Raw genomic sequence first — 17,069 nt, 5'->3', positions numbered from 1 at the left:
CACAAGCTACCAGTTATTTCAAAACCGGGTGCATTACCAGGGCCAAAACATCATGGATTCCTGATGAAAGTCCACAAGTTGGACTGAAACGTCGATTCATTTTAATGGAACCAAAATAAAAGTTATATTTTAAAGAAATACCCGTGAGTGCAGCCATACTACTTGAATCTATATATATATATCATGTCCTGACGAAAGCTTGAGGGGATCAAGCTGAAACGTTGACACCTTTGATGTTTTAGTGAGAAAAATAAAAGTTACATTTTATTAAGTCCCTGGAGTGCTATCTTTGAATTGTTCGTTGAATTTTGGCTGACAAGCACCGGGCATTGGACTACGGATCAGGTGGAGTGCAAGATTATTTGGTTTTTTTATATATATATATATATATATATATGTGCGTGCGTGCGTGCGCAGTGGTGTATTCTGGTTTTGTGCTGCCCTAGGCATGACAAAACTCGGGCATACCCTCCTCCCCCTCCAAATATTTCTTCCTGACATACACTTACTTACAGATACAGTAATTGGCACACACACTGTTTAACCAACACACACTTTCACTGAAACATTCACAGAAATACACACTCATTCACAGTTACACACATTGACCGACAGACACGCATTCACTGACAGACTCATACAGACTCGCTGACAAGGCACACATGCACACTCACTCAGTGTCAGGCACACACACAGGGACACACTCACTGACAGACATATATGCACTAGGTGTCAGACACACATACACTAGCTGACAGACAGTGGCGTACACACAACCCATGGGGCCCCGGTGCGAAAACTGATCCGTGGGCCCCTCCCGCGCGCGCGCTTACTCTGCGCGGGCTGGGTCCGCAACACATGGCGGCGGGCACCTGGTCGCAGGGCTGCGACCCCTGCGACCACGGTATGTACGCCAGTGCATGCATAAACACATACACTTAAAGGACCACTACAGACACCCAGATCACATCAGCTCAATGAAGTGGTCTGGGTGCCAGGTCTCTCTAGTTTTAACCCTGCAGCTGAAAACAGCAGTTTCAGAGAAACTGCTATGTTTCACTGAGGGTTAATCCAGCCTCTAGAGGCTGTCTCATTGACAGCCGCTAGAGGATTTTCTGCAATTCTCACTGTGAAAATCACAGTGAGAAGACGCTAAACATCCATAGGAAATGCTTTCCTATGGGCGGTTTGAATGCGCGCGTGGCTCTTGCCATGATGCGCATTCGGAGCTGAGAGGCGGATCGGGGCGGAGAGATCCCCAGCGCCAAGGGAGCCCGGCGCTGGAGAAAGGTAAGTGCTTAAGACATACACGCACACATTAACTGACAGACACACACTCAGTGACAAACATACATACACACTCACTAACAGACACACACAGACACACACTCTAACACTAACACGCACACTCTAACACTAACACGCACTCTAACACACGCTCACACTCTAACACTAACACGCACACTCTAACACACGCTCACACTCTAACACTAACACACACTCACTAACACACATACACTAACACTCTCACACACACACTCACTAACATACACTAACACACTCACACACACACTAACACACTCACACGCACACTAACACACTTACACACACACACTAACACACTCACACGCACACTAACACACTTACACACACACACTAACACACTCACACACGCACACTAACACACTCACACACGCACACTAACACACTCACACACACACACTAACACACTCACACACACACACTAACACACTCACACACACACACTAACACACTCACACACACACACTCACACACACACACACTCACACACTCACACACTCACACACACACTAACACACACTCACTAACATACACAAACATACACTCACACACTCACTAACATACACTCACACACTCACTAACATAGACTCACACTAACATAGACTCACACTAACATAGACTCACACTAACATAGACTCACACTAACATAGACTCACACTAACATAGACTCACACTAACATAGACTCACACTAACATAGACTCACACTAACATAGACTCTCACTAACATAGACTCTCACTAACACACACTCTCACTAACACACACTCTCACTAACACACACTCACACTAACACACACTCACACTAACACACACTCACACTAACACACACTCACACTAACACACACTCACACTAACACACACTCACACTAACACACACTCACACTAACACACACTCACACTAACACACACTCACACTAACACACACTCTCACTAACATACACTCACACACAAATGTTTATTTTTTTTTTTATTTTTTTTTATTTAATCCCCCCAGCCTCTTTACCTGTGGGAGAGCTGAGGGGATTCCCTGGGGTCCAGTGGTGTCACCCGGCTGGCTGGTCCTGCGGGCGCGCAAGGGAGCACTTTCCCCTGGGTGCTCCCTCTTCAGCTCCCTTGCGTGCCGCGTACTGATGCCGGAGCCGGAAGATGACGTCATCTTCCGGCTCCGGTTTCAGTGCGGTGCGCGAGGGAGCTGAAGAGTGAGCACCCAGGGGAAAGTGCTCCCTCGCGCGCCCGCCAGCCTGGTGATAGCAGGGCCAGCCTCGGGGGGCCCTGAGGTGGCCGGCTCTTGGGCCCCCCAGGAGAAGAGGCTGGCCCTGTCGGTACATACCTGGGTCGCAGGGCGGCCGGGCCCCCTGGTGGGCCGGGCCCGGTCGCAGCCGCGACCCCTGCGACCCCGGTATGTACGCCACTGCTGACAGACACGCACTCTCAGTGACACACACATACACACACTGACACATGTATACATACACTGACACACATTCAGTGACAGATACACTTACTGACAGGCAGACACTAACTCTCGCTGACAGGCAGACACTAACTCTCGCTGACAGGCAGACACTAACTCTCGCTGACAGGCAGACACTAACTCTCGCTGACAGGCAGACACTAACTCTCGCTGACAGGCAGACACTAACTCTCGCTGACAGGCAGACACTAACTCTCGCTGACAGGCAGACACTAACTCTCGCTGACAGGCAGACACTAACTCTCGCTGACAGGCAGACACTAACTCTCGCTGACAGGCAGACACTAACTCTCGCTGACAGGCAGACACTAACTCTCGCTGACAGGCAGACACTAACTCTCGCTGACAGGCAGACACTAACTCTCGCTGACAGGCAGACACTAACTCTCGCTGACAGGCAGACACTAACTCTCGCTGACAGGCAGACACTAACTCTCGCTGACAGGCAGACACTAACTCTCGCTGACAGGCAGACACTAACTCTCGCTGACAGGCAGACACTAACTCTCGCTGACAGGCAGACACTAACTCTCGCTGACAGGCAGACACTAACTCTCGCTGACAGGCAGACACTAACTCTCGCTGACAGGCAGACACTAACTCTCGCTGACAGGCAGACACTAACTCTCGCTGACAGGCAGACACTAACTCTCGCTGACAGGCAGACACTAACTCTCGCTGACAGGCAGACACTAACTCTCGCTGACAGGCAGACACTAACTCTCGCTGACAGGCAGACACTAACTCTCACCCACTCACTCGCTGACAGGCGCGCGCACGCACACACTCTCACTCGCTGACAGGCGCGCGCACGCACACACTCTCACTCGCTGACAGGCGCGCGCACGCACACACTCTCACTCGCTGACAGGCGCGCGCACGCACACACTCTCACTCGCTGACAGGCGCGCGCACGCACACACTCTCACTAACAGGCACACTCACTATTTAAAATGAAAAAAAATTCAAGTTCAATCCACCCAACCTTTAGGAGTGCTGGAGTGGATTCTTCCCTGTGGTCCAGTGGGGCTGGCTGCAGCTTGGCGGGCGGTTGGGCAGGGAGGCAGGCGCAGAGTGAAAGCGAGTGCCGAGGGAGCAATGATCTTCCCGGGCCGGAGTGATGTCGTATTCCGGCATCACGGCGGTGCGCGCGAGGGAGCTGAGCAGGGGAGAGTGCTCCCTCGCCACCCGCCTCCCACATAAGGTGGATGCCAGTATGCTGATCTCAAAAACCTGTAATGATGATGCCATGTGTTGAATAATGTATTTGTTATAATGTACAGTATTTAGAATTTTTTGATATTTTATACACTATTTTTGTTTTTAAGTGAGGAAGTGTTGCCAAAAATTCACCAAGAGGACGACTACCCATGTACTTTGGTGGGTACGTGGAATACATGGTATGGGGAGCAGGATCAGGCTGGTACGTAGCAGGAAATATTAATGCTATAGAACGTGAAGCAAACAATACAATTTTATGACTATAATGTGAATAAAACCCCTAAGGCTGTAGCAGAGCTTCTGAAACTATTGGGGTAAACTAATTTTTCAATACCAATCATTGAAAAGGGAATAGGTTAATCAATTCGCATTATCATAACTTAAGAAACATCCCTTCACTAAATGGAATAATGCCAGCATGCATTCCAACATTTCGAAGAGCTTTCATTGAAATATTCTGTAAACCCGTATGATGTCAAAATTCCGGAAAGGTACAATTTTCTGTTTTTTTTTTGTTTTTGTTTTTATTTTAGTCCACCTTTGGAGGTACGAAGGAGGTTATCCTGCACTTACAGAAGTCATGAGTAAACTCAGAAAAAACAAGGTGAGACCTTAATTATCGCTCAATCTGCGCTCTGAAACTAACTGTGTATAGTCGATAGTTTAGCTCTCACAAATGCTGATAAATAATACTATGGTTTCAGACATTTACTTGCACAGTCACCATAAAGGAAACCACCGGGCACTAGACAGTATAACCCCAACGTCTTCTTTCCAATTGCATTTAGCTCCCCTCTTGTCATTCCACTTCTCTGAGTTTCTTTAAACAGGAAGCCTCAAACTACTGTTAAAAATGTAATTCTTTTTTCTCAAGCTGCTTTTATGAATGGGGGGCTACTTGTTGACTTAGTGTCAGCAGGCTCAATATGTTTAGCAAAGCTGCCATCAAAAACAGGGTGTTCTACCTGGCTCTGCAAGCTACCAGCCAGCCACTATGACCAGCCACCCACCTAACCCCCCCACCTCAGTTTAACGTGCCTCTTCCTTATGAGAGCCAATGAGCACCCTCAGGGCATGTATAACAGCCAACCTAGCTGGCACGACTTCTTATGGTCTAACCGCCAAGAGAGAACTAGGTTCTCGCCTTGCAGGTGACAAGTCTAATGCTCAATACCCATGCGCCCTAAGCGCCGCTAACCCCAGACATAGCCGTACCATATAACACTAAGGGTGCACACACTAATAACCGACAACCTGTTAATAATTGGGCTAACCGAATGTTTGGTCATGAGGAATCCACGCTAGAAAATTACTATATAAAAAAGTTTGGGTGTATAACTTGCATGTGATGCTGTTCTCTATTACACACTGTAACCTCCGCTGACTGCCTTTATTGCACACAATGTAACATGATGTACACAAGTACCCCCAAAAATAAATAATAAAAAAAAAACAGGGTCTACCGCCCCGTATCTCTTATAAATTTTGACCTGAAGACATACGCTAAACTACTAGCCAACAGGCTGAACCCACTCCTCACCAGATACATACATGCTGACCAGGTGGGCTTTGTTCCCACAAGACAGCTATACGAGAACACAAGGCGAGCTGCTGATCTCATATGGTGGGCTGGGAAAACGCGGACGCCTTCTCTGCTCCTCTCTCTGGATTCGGAGAAGGCGTTCGACAGGGTCCTGTGGCCTTACCTATTTGCAATACTGCGTAAATTGTAGATTATGTTAACGTAGTGTACGTATAATCTTAATTTTAATAATGACAGGAGGCGAGTATTTTGCATAACTTTCTTTACTTATGCCTCCAGCAGCACAAGTCAATCAATCAAAAACTTTTAACCAATCCTAGGCCAACGTAGCCTGTATATAAGTCTTTGGTGGGCGTGTCTATTCCTCTTTCTTTGATGTGTGCGATCCTGTAACGTCAGGTTGTGGTGAATCTTTGAAAATGGAACTGTAATTTTGAATGAACGTAGCTTGGGTTGAAGCTTGAGGGGTCTTTGTTGCCCGGCTCCCGAATCATCTTATGCTGGAAAAAACGGAAATAGGTGAAAGATGTGGAAATGAACTATTGTCCGCTTGCAACCTATAGCCCTGGTTCAGTTACTTAATATATCTAAAGTATTAGGTTATCACATTGACAGTTCTATTAAGTTGTTAGCTATAGCTATTTCTATACTGTTTACGTGAGATTTATACAGTACGAAGGTATCAGTCTGTAAGGTCGTCATAACTGTCTATTAAATGCTTGAATCGGCGAGTATCTAGGGGGGGAACAATCCCAAGATCTATGAGGGGGGAAATACTCGCCTCCTGTCATTATTAAAATTAAGATTATACGTACACTACGTTAACATAATCTACAAATTTATTACATGACAGGAGGCTTCCTATTTAGCATTTTTAACGCTGCGGTAACAACGAAAAATATGCCTGAGATGTCTGTCAAAAGTAGAAAACTCTGAAGGTGTTTTCTCTAGTCCAGTCTGCCGAGCGCAAGATGTCCGTTAGTGATGCTCCCGCCGAATATGCACGCGAAGCCGCCGCCCCGCGTACCGAGTGGGCCCCGAAATTCGGTTCTACCCCTGCCAGGGATAAAAGCCATCGTACCCATCTGGCCAACGTAGTGGTAGTTACGGGTTTGTATGGTTTAGTGTAAGATACCAGCAGTTGACCTGATCGGTAAAAACGGAGCGGTTCGGTTACCTCTACGTATCGAAGCAAGGTGTTCACGACGCATAGCCGAGGAACCATCGGAAAAAAGGGGTAAGATACGGATGTAGAGTCCGTCTTAGTCCTGCGAGACACCGTGAAGGTAACCCCTTCTGGTGTTACAGTGAAACCGTTTATGTCAAAGGCCCTAACATCCGCGACCCTGCGAAACGAAACTAAACATAGGAGAGTCAGTTTGGCTAATAGTTGTCTCAGTGACAAGGTCTCGTTGTCTGGCCAGTTCCTCAGGAATCGGATAACCAAATCTACATCCCAAAGAGTGTTATACTTCGGGGCCGGAGGTCTGGTTAGTTTGATGCCCCGAAGTAGACGGCATGTCAGGGTGTTCTGACCCACTGGTGTACCGTCTATCGGGGTGTGGGCCGCCGAGATGGCAGATCTGGTGATATTAATTGAGCGGTATGCTCTTCCTTCCGAAAACAGGTTTGACAGGAAATTTAGAATGCAGGGAATAGGTGCTGTAAAGGGATCGAGGTCCCTTTCCATGCACCAGCGATTCCACGTGTTCCATGCTGATAGGTAGCAGCGCCTAGTGCCAGGTGCTCAGGAGTCCCATAGTAGGTCTCTAGTCATCTGCGATAGGCCTGAGACATTCCAGGATCCCCGGAAAGACTCCAGGCCTCCAGTTCCAGCCGATCTTTTGTAATCAACGGGTGAGGTTCCCCGTCCGGGTTCACTAGGAGGAATGGGAACACTGGTAGGATTAGCGGATGGTCTTGTGACAGAGCTAGTAGGTCCGGGAACCATGCTTGGCTCTTCCACAATGGTGTGATCAGAATCAGAGATGTCCCCGCTCTGCGTAGGTGGTGGAGGACTCTCGCCAGCATCGAGAACGGTGGGAACGCGTAAGCTCCTGTTTGTGGCCATTGTTGCAGGAACGCATCCACTGCTTCGCTTTGAGGATCCGGGAGCCAACTGTAATATCTCGGTAGCTGAGTGTTCGTCCGTGATGCGAAGAGGTCTATGTGTAGTGGACCTCTTACCTGCCTTATCCTGTGAAAGATGGTGGTGTCCAGGCGCCAATCGCTGCTGTCTCTCCAATGTCGAGAGAACCAGTCCGCTGTGAGGTTGTTGACTCCCGGTAGGTATTCTGCCTTGATCGTGATGTTGCGGGGTAGGCAGAATCGATCGATGTCCCTCGTTGCTTCTGTTAAGGCCCGTGATCTAGCTCCGCCCAGGTGGTTTATGTACTGGACTGCCGAAATGTTGTCCATGTGCAAGAGTATGCAGCAGTTGGACATGTGCTTGGCCAAACTCCGGATCACCAAGGAGCCTGCTATCAACTCCAGGCAGTTGATGTGTAGGAGTTTCTCTTCCTCCGACCATGGTCCTCCGGTGGACGCCTTTGTGCAGTGGGCTCCCCAGCCCCATAGGCTGGCGTCCGACTCTAGGACGAAGTCCGGGTTTGGACCGAATATGGCTCTGCCGTTCCAGGCCTCCATGTGGAGGAGCCACCATCGGAGTTCCGTCCGTATTTCTGTTGACACTGGGATCCAGTGGTCGTACGTCTGTCCTTGTCTCAAGTGATGGGCCTTCGCCCGTTGCATGGCCCGGTAGTGTAGCGGTCCCGGGAAGATCGCTTGTATGGAGGATGATAAAAGGCCTACCATTCTGGCCAGGAGGCGGAGCGGTATTGAGTCTTTTCGAAGTACCCAGCGTATTTCTTTCCGTATTGTTGCAATCTTTGCAGTGGGTAACCGGAGGGTACACGTTCTCAAATCTATTTCGAATCCCAGAAATTGTACCACCCTAGCCGGTTGGAGTGAAGATTTTTATCGGTTTATGATGAAGCCCAATGATTCTAGCAAGCGCACCATGAATCTCGTTTGAGATCGAAGTCTGGGCGCTGACTCGCAAAATATCAGAATATCGTCCAGGTATATTAGGCAGCGGATGCCTTTCTCCCTTAGGTAAGCCATTACCGGCTTCATGAGGTTCGTAAAGCACTATGGTGCTGAGCTGAGGCCGAATGGGAGTCAGGTGAATTGGCAGGTGAGATGTTTCCATGTGAAGCGGAGGAAAGGACGGCTGACGCGGGCCATCGGTACCGATAGGTAGGCGTCCTTTAAGTCTAGTCGAGTGAACCAGTCGTGTTGCAACAGTAGGTCTCTTAGGAGGTGGATCCCTTCCATTTTGAAATGCCTGTAGGTGACGAACCCGTTCAGTTGTCATAGGTTGATGACCGGTCTGTAGTCTCCTGTTTTCTTTTGGACTACGAAGGGTTTGGATCTCCTTGTCTATGATTCCTGTGTGTATTGCCGATGCTCTTATTGGTGGTGGGCGTCGGTCCTGTACCGGGGTGTCTGAGAACTCGATCTCGTAGCCGGCTACCGTATTGAGGATCCAGTTGTCTGAAGATATCTTTGCCCATTCCTGTGGAAAAAAGAGACAGTCTGCCTGCAGTCATGTGCGAATATAGATAGGGCGTGTTGGGGATGCTCACCTGTATTGAACCGTCCGTGGGTGCCTCTGGAACGGAAAGATCCTCGCTGGAAGTTGGTTCTCGAGGTTGGGAAGAAGGCTTGAGATGACTGGTGTCTGGGATCTGTAGGCCAGAATCGGATGGTGGCTCGGCCCCTTTGGCGACCAGCCCTGCCAAAAACGAAATACTTGCTTGATGGAGGTCTAAGCCTTATTCAGAGTGGTGAAGATGCTCACATGTTTTATGAGTTCAGTTATGAATGAGTCACCGAATAGTTGACCATTCGCTAGCAGTCCCATTTCTTTCTTACCCAGCTCCATCAATTTTGGGTCCATCTTCAGTAATGGAGTTCTGCGGCGTTCTGCACACATTGCCGTGTTGGTGTTGCCCAGCATACAGATGGCCCGTTGTGCCTATTCACGTATAGTGTGGGCGTCCAGTGCGGTTGATCTCGCGGTCACCATTTAATCAACGTTGATGGAGAATCTTTGTCAGCAAGAAGACACTGACGAATGCTTTGACAAGACTCTCAAATACTTTACTGTGTAGTGAATATTTATACAAATTAAGTTACTTGAGTCATGAGATATGCCATACAGAATATAAGATTGATTACTTCCTTAAATATTACATCTTATTCTGACAATGGAAAGATGAGATTTTGAATACGTCTGGAAAGAATATCCTGGGCAGGACATCCTGAGATGTCGTACTTCCTATAGAATTGTATAGGTCTGTCACAGTCAGCATATTAGAACATCCTTTAGAAGGAAGCATGTTATTGTTAAAGTCTTTCACAGTCAGCAATAATGATAATAAACCTTATAAAATCATAAAATACATATAAGAGAAATTAACTATCTAATATTCCTTACAACGGTGCCCTGGGAGAGGGCTAGGTCGGCCAGGTATAGCATTTTTGCTAGAGGGCCCAGGATGTCTAGGAGCTTGTCTTGGGATTCCCTAAGGCCCTTCTCTATCCCATTTCGTGGGTCCTGAACAGGGAAACAGTAGTATCAAATTCCGGGGTCAGTGCGATTTTATCTGGTAGTGTGGGGCTTGGGCATTCTGCCCGTAGCCTCGCCCTCACTTCTTTGTCCATTGGCTTTCTCAGCCAGAAGTGGATGAACTGAGCCAGGTGTTCCGGTAATCCCCATTCTGTCGATCTTGGATGCTGGATCGTGTGGAGGTCGAACATGGCCGTCCCTTGGGGGTCTATGAAGGTCCCCTTTCATGTTTATCCTGTGAGTGGTGAGGAAACTCCTGCTCAAGGTATGTGTCTTGATCGTACTCCCTGTCGTCCCCTGTGACGTCCAGCCATTCCTCGTCTTCCGAGTGTGAAGCCCCCGCCTTCCACTCGTCCATGATGTCAAGCGATGGTGGGGGTCGCGATCATCGTCCTCCGAGGATGGAGAGGATGGAGGGGAAGGTTCTCTTCTCACTGCCTGGCGGCTCCTCTTCAACGGTGCTTTGCCTTTTAGTCTCTGGGTGTCTGACCCGGTGCCCTTCCGTTGCCGTTTTATGGCGTGGAAGTCTCCGGGGAGGGCATCATCCGTTAGTTCCGTGGACTGTTCTGTAACCGTATCCGGTTTTGGGTATTGCATAAGCAGTCTGCCGATACCTTTCTCCACGGAGGCGGCTACCGCCGAGTTAATAAGTGTCTGCCAATCTGACGGTGGTAACTGTGGTGAGTCACTCATCTTGTGTTGTGTGTTGGGTCTGTCTGTGGAAGACAGGAGAGTGTTAGGTACTGAAATACGTGAATTGCCGTATGATACGGCTTCCACCTACTATTGTGGGTATCCTGTACAGAGTCACATATACATATGATGGTGTAGCAGGGGATGAGCCTGCTGAACTGCCACTCTTAATGATATAGCAGGGGATGAGCCTGCTAGTACTGAGTCACTTAGATTTAATAGCAGGGGTAAGCCTGCTTGCACTGTGTCACTTGCATACGTATAGCAGGGAGTGAGCCTGCTTGCACTTAGTCACATATATATAGCAGGGGATGAGCCTGCTGGTACTTTGTCACTTTGATTTATAGCAGGGGATGAGCCTGCTGGCACTGGCACTTGTATTATAGCAGAGGATGAGTCTGCTAGTGATGTGACTCTTCTGTGTATAGCAGGGGATGAGCCTGCTTGCACTAGTGACTCTAGATGTAAAGCAGGGGATGAGCCTGTCTGTACTGTGCCTTTAAGATGTGCAGCAGGGGATGAGCCTGCAGAAACTGTGCCTTTAAGATGTGCAGCACGGGATGAGCCTGCATGAACTGTGCCTTTAAGATGTGCAGTAGGGGAAGTCTGAGGGTACTGACACTAAATATAGATATACAGTAGAGGCAGAGAAAACAAGTTACCGCTATACATATGAGAAAAGAGAATGTTGGATGGGTCGTTTGAATCACGACCGTTAGGAGCGCTAATGGCCGTCGTGGGTCTCGTGGGAGCGAGATCCAAGATGGCCGCCGTTCGCGCCAAAACGACAGTGCGGTCCGCAATCGCGGTCCGCCGTCAAACTCTAACGCCGCACTGATGATGTTAGCGGTTCGTCCCTCCAACCCCACACCCACCTCCCAAAGGGTCCCTTATACCTATTCCAAACCCCAGCAAACAAGCGCGGTCGCGGTAAAAATGCCGCCGGTAGGGTAGACGGGTAGGAAAAACAGTACAGGGTGAGAGGAGAGGTAGGGGCAGAGAGAGAGAAAAACAAATATAGAATAATGGAAAAAACAATGACTAAGTTCCTAACAGTATTAAATAAATATAGAATAAATAAGTATAACCTCTGAAGGTAGTACTCTGACCTGTGCCTTCTGGAAGCAGCAAAGAAAGAGGAATAGACACGCCCACCAAAGACTTATATACAGGCTACGTTGGCCTAGGATTGGTTAAAAGTTTTTGATTTATTGACTTGTGCTGCATAAGTAAAGAAAGTTATGCAAAATAGGAAGCCTCTTGTCATGTAATAAAATTACACTTACCGGACACATTTGTCAATGCGGTCCACGCCCTGTACACACACCCAAGAGTGCAGACAGTGATACCCGGAACAGCTCCATGTCCTTTTGACCTCAAAAATGGCACACAACAGGGCTGCCTCTTATCCCCCCTTCTGTTCATACTAGCCCTAGAACCCCTACTACACCTCATAAGGGCACACCCAGGGATAAAAGGCGTAAGGGTAGCGACGGAGGAGGATGGGACTCCACAGCCCACAAACACACTCTAACGCACCCAGTATCACCACTCACACTTTACCTATGCAACAATGCATTCCCACCTGGGCTGACAGCTAGGGACTTCAGGGGCATCGAAAACACAGGCGCACAACAATACCACCAGCTATACCAAGCAGGTACACCCAGAACCTTCAAAGACCTAAGCACACTAGCCCCACTAACCACTAAAGATCACTTTAGGTGCATACAACTCCGGGATTTTGCCGGACGCACACAAGTACGGACAGCTGCCAACGCCAAACCAACCTTTTATGAAACACTATGCATGACTAGCGGACCACGTACCGGCCTGATCACAATCCTTTATACACAACTAAGCGCACCAACAGACAAGACCTACGCCCCTGCATATGTCACACAGTGGGGAACGGACCTACAGCAAACATTAGAGGGCAGAGAGTAGCAGGACATATGGGAGGTGGCAGCAAAAGCATCCATATACGTGCTACACCAAGAACAATGTTACAAAACACTTATGAGGTGGTACACCACCCAGTTAAGCTGCACCGCATGGGCAAAACACCCACTGACACATGCTGTAGAGACTGTGGCGAAAAAGGCATATATTTACATATGTGGTGGACCTGCCACAAAGTAGCGACCTTTTGGGAGGACGTGGCCCGACTATCGACAGCAGTGCCATGCAGACCGATAAGACCAGACCCATGGACATTCTTAATAGCAAGACCGGCTGACGATCTGCCGAACAAAGAACAAAAACTACTCAACAAAATAAACCTGGCCGCCAGGTAAGCTATAGCACAAACCTGGCTACAAACTGACATGCCACACATGGAGAGGGTCATCCGCAATATCAAGGAGGCCCATCTCATGGATAAACAGCACAAATCAGAGATACCTACTCACAATTCCTCAAAACATGGGAACCATGGGAAGACTATACTAACCGCTGACAAACACACCGACGCAGTGAAAATTACCACTCAAAACCCCCGGAGGTGACCTCAAGAGCCGTCCGCCCCACATCAGCGGAGCTCACAACCCATACAATTCCCCCCCCCCTCTATTCCCCCCCTCTTCCCCCTGTATCCTCATCTCTTAACCCATCTATACTGACCTAGCTATGGTTATTTCACTTAAAATATTCATGCCACTACGAGGTAGATATATCTAGCTTGAAAGCACAAACATAGCAAAATGTAAATCTCACGGACATACAAACTTCAAGATACAAAAAATACATGTGACTAACGATTTCCAACAACGACCATCGAGCAAGACCCCGATTTTAAAAGGAGATCAAAGTAATGGAACAAATGGACTATCCTACCAATCCCCAAAGGAATATATGATCAGTATTGTCAGCACCTGTTAACGCAATGTATTCATGTAAAATGACACCAATTATAACCATATATATGTGTGTGTCTCAGAACAAATACCTGTACAAATTGGAACGCATATACCAAACCTATTGTTGTATCCACCTGCTATGCATGAATCGATAAATAAAGAATGAAAAAAAAAACAGGGTGTTCAACTGACAAATTCAACATACAACTGAAAAGTAGTGGTTGTTAACTTGTATTAGTTTAATTATAAACTGAACCACATAGTATCAGTAAGTGTACACACAGATTTAAATGGAATAATATAGGCACCAAAACAACTTTAGCTTAATGAAGCAGATTTGGTGTGTAGATCATGCTCCTGTTATCTCACAGCCAAATTTCCTATTATTTAGGAGTTAAATCACTTTGTTTATACAGCCCTAGGCACACCTCCCTGCATGTGCCTTGCACAACCTTACTAAACACTTCCTGAAAATGAATCTAGATATTATAGGTTCCTGTATTGCACAGTCTGTTTAATCTAGAATTTCTTGTCTCCTGCTCTGTTAATAACTTCATAGACCTGCCTGTGTGTGATTAAAGTTTATATTATAGACCAGGAGATAAAAACTACAGCTTATTGTATTTGTTCTGGGGAGTATAATCCTTCCCTTCAGACTTTTTGCAGTAAACCCCGTCTTTTAAGAGAAAAGGCAGTGTTTACATAACAACCTAGGGATACCTCCACTGGCCACTCCTCCGCTACTAGAGGTGCTTCCTGGGGCTGTGCTGCACAGTGTGCATGACATTCAGTGTCTCCACACTCTGCATGCAGACACTGAACTTTCCTCATAGAGATGCATTGATTCAATGCATTTCTATGAGGAGATGTTGATTGGACATGGCTGTGTTGGCACTGCCTGTGATCTGCCTCCTTGACAAACTCAGCCAATCCAATGCTTTCCTATGTGAAAGTGTTGTTATTGGCTCAGAACACCACTTCTGATGTCAGCCAACCAGGAAGATCAGGGGCAGAACCAGCAGCAGCATACTGAAATAAAAGTAAGATTTTGCTATGTTTAGGTGGTGCAGGGGGGCTAGATGGTTATTTTCAGGGCCGGCCTTAGGCCTTTGGGCGCCCTGTGCGAAAAATCTTCACAGCGCCCCCCCTTCCCGTCCCCCCTCCCCCACTCCTTCTCCCCCCTCCTTCCCCCTTCCCACACACACACACACACACACAGGCAGACAGCCATACAAACGCGCACACACACACACAAACACACGCAGGAAGTCACACACAGACAGACATAGAATGTGACGGCAGATAAGAACCATTCGGCTCATCTATTCTGCCCAGTCAGTTACACATAGGCAGACACACACACACACACACACACACACACACAGACAGTCAAACACACAGTGACACACACACACAATGGCAGACAGCCACACACAGACAGTCAAACACACAGACAGTGACACACACAATGGCAGACAGCCAGACAGTCACGCACGCGCAGACAGTCACGCACGCGCAGACAGTCACGCACGGGCAGACAGTCACGCACGGGCAGACAGTCACGCACGGGCAGACAGTCACGCACGGGCAGACAGTCACGCCGCCGCACGCAGACGGTCAGTCAGTCAAACACACAGACACACACGTAGACAGTCACACATAGTTACCTCTGTTCCTTGTGGAGGCAGACAGGCAGTGCAGCTCCTGGATTCTGGTTGTTAGCAGTTAGATGGCATTTTAGCTCCGCCCCTGCCGCACGGTAAGCCCCGCCCCCGCCGCAAATTTTTTTTTATTAATTTTTTTATCCCAGGCCGGCCATGTGTGAGCTGTGGGGAGCAGGGGGCGCCCTTTGCGGCCGCACAGCTCGCACACCCCTAAGGCCGGCCTGGTTATTTTAACACTATAGGATCCGAATACATGTTTGTGTTCCTAACCCTATAGTGTTCCTTTAAGCAAGTTAACATCTGATTGAAAATCATATTTGTTTTTCATCATGCAGGCTTTGTCAGTCACTTCCAGAGGATGTGTGGCTAGGGCTGCATGAACACAAACAAAAGTGACTTACCTCCTACTAATAATTGGGCAGTGAGAGGAATGATCTATGCAATAAAGATGCTTAAAGGACCACTATAGGCACCTAGACCACTTCAGCTCAAGTGGTCTGGGTGCCTATGAAAAAAGTGGTCTGGGTGCCAGGTCCATCTAGGATTAACCCTGCCTGCTGTAAACATAGTTTCAGAGAAATATGGGTTAATCCAGCCCCTAGTGGCTGTCTCATTGACAGCCACTAGAGGCGCTTCCGCGCTTCTCACTGTGATGAGAAGCGTGCAGCTCTTGCCGCCCATGCGCATTCAGCCGATGATGTCGGAAGGAGGAGGAGAGTCCCCAGCGCCAAGGGAGCCCAGCGCTGGAGAAAGGTGAGTGTTAAACCCACTTCCTTTCCTTTCAGCCCAGCGGGAGTGGGACCCTGAGGGTGGGGGCACGCTCAGGGCACTATAGTGCCAGGAAAACGAGTTTGTTTTCCTGGCACTATAGTGATCCTTTAACCCCTTAAGGACACATGACGTGTGTGACACGTCATGATTCCCTTTTATTCCAGAAGTTTGGTCCTTAAGGGGTTAAGCTAAAGTTGCATTGATGACAATAGTATCCCTTTAATAGATTTTATTTCTTAGAGTATCTCTGAAGATTTATAAATTTCGGTGTCTGTAAGTCTTAATATATACTGAGAATTTTCACTATCACAGTTAAAGTGATACTCTGAGCAACAGAACCTCTACAATCCTCCATCTGTAGTGATTACGGTACTAGAAACTTTCTATTTCTCAACTAAATTTGCATGGTTTGCTCTGACTTTACCTTATCCGAACTTGATTATTTATTTAATTTGCTAATATTTTTCAATATATAAATCCAAAAGAAAACTAAGCATCACATGAAAATGGGTTAACAGTAAGCTTGGTTGAGCAGTCCCTCTTCACCTACTATTGCTTTAAGTCAAATAATTGTAAGTTATATATGATTTTTAATGTTTTCTTCAGTAGTACAAGTTCCAGAGAAGTGACATTTTTACCTTTTTAAGCAGAACCCAAGCTTGTAAACGTATCGATTTTGTATCTTAATTGGGTTAATATAACTTCACATTAACACTGTCTTCTAGAATTGAAAACACCTATGTGCCACCAATAGCACAATTATTGACTGGATTGGTTAGGTAATCAAGCATTCACATTGCACAATTCCACCTAAAATATACTTTGGTGTAGCTATATATACTGCTGGTTTTTAATCACTTTCACATTATTTTGTATAAATGCTGACACTG

At 47.4% G+C, this 17,069-nt stretch overlaps 1 protein-coding gene across 1 annotated transcript in view; it reads left to right on the top strand.

Moving 5' to 3' along the window:
• The window catches only part of NIPSNAP2 (nipsnap homolog 2), a 52,585-nt gene that overhangs the window by 13,967 nt on the left and 21,549 nt on the right, over positions 1-17,069 (top strand). Inside the window, exons 4-5 of the mRNA XM_063457324.1 lie at positions 4,125-4,219; positions 4,551-4,621. Of these exons, the coding sequence (XP_063313394.1) occupies positions 4,125-4,219; positions 4,551-4,621 (166 nt within the window). The remainder of the gene's footprint in view (positions 1-4,124; positions 4,220-4,550; positions 4,622-17,069) is intronic.

Source organism: Pelobates fuscus, chromosome 1 (genome assembly GCF_036172605.1).
Source record: "Pelobates fuscus isolate aPelFus1 chromosome 1, aPelFus1.pri, whole genome shotgun sequence".
Lineage (NCBI taxonomy): Eukaryota > Metazoa > Chordata > Amphibia > Anura > Pelobatidae > Pelobates > Pelobates fuscus.
The sequence above is the reverse complement of the archived record's forward strand: the minus strand, read 5'-3'. Positions and strand labels throughout refer to the sequence as shown.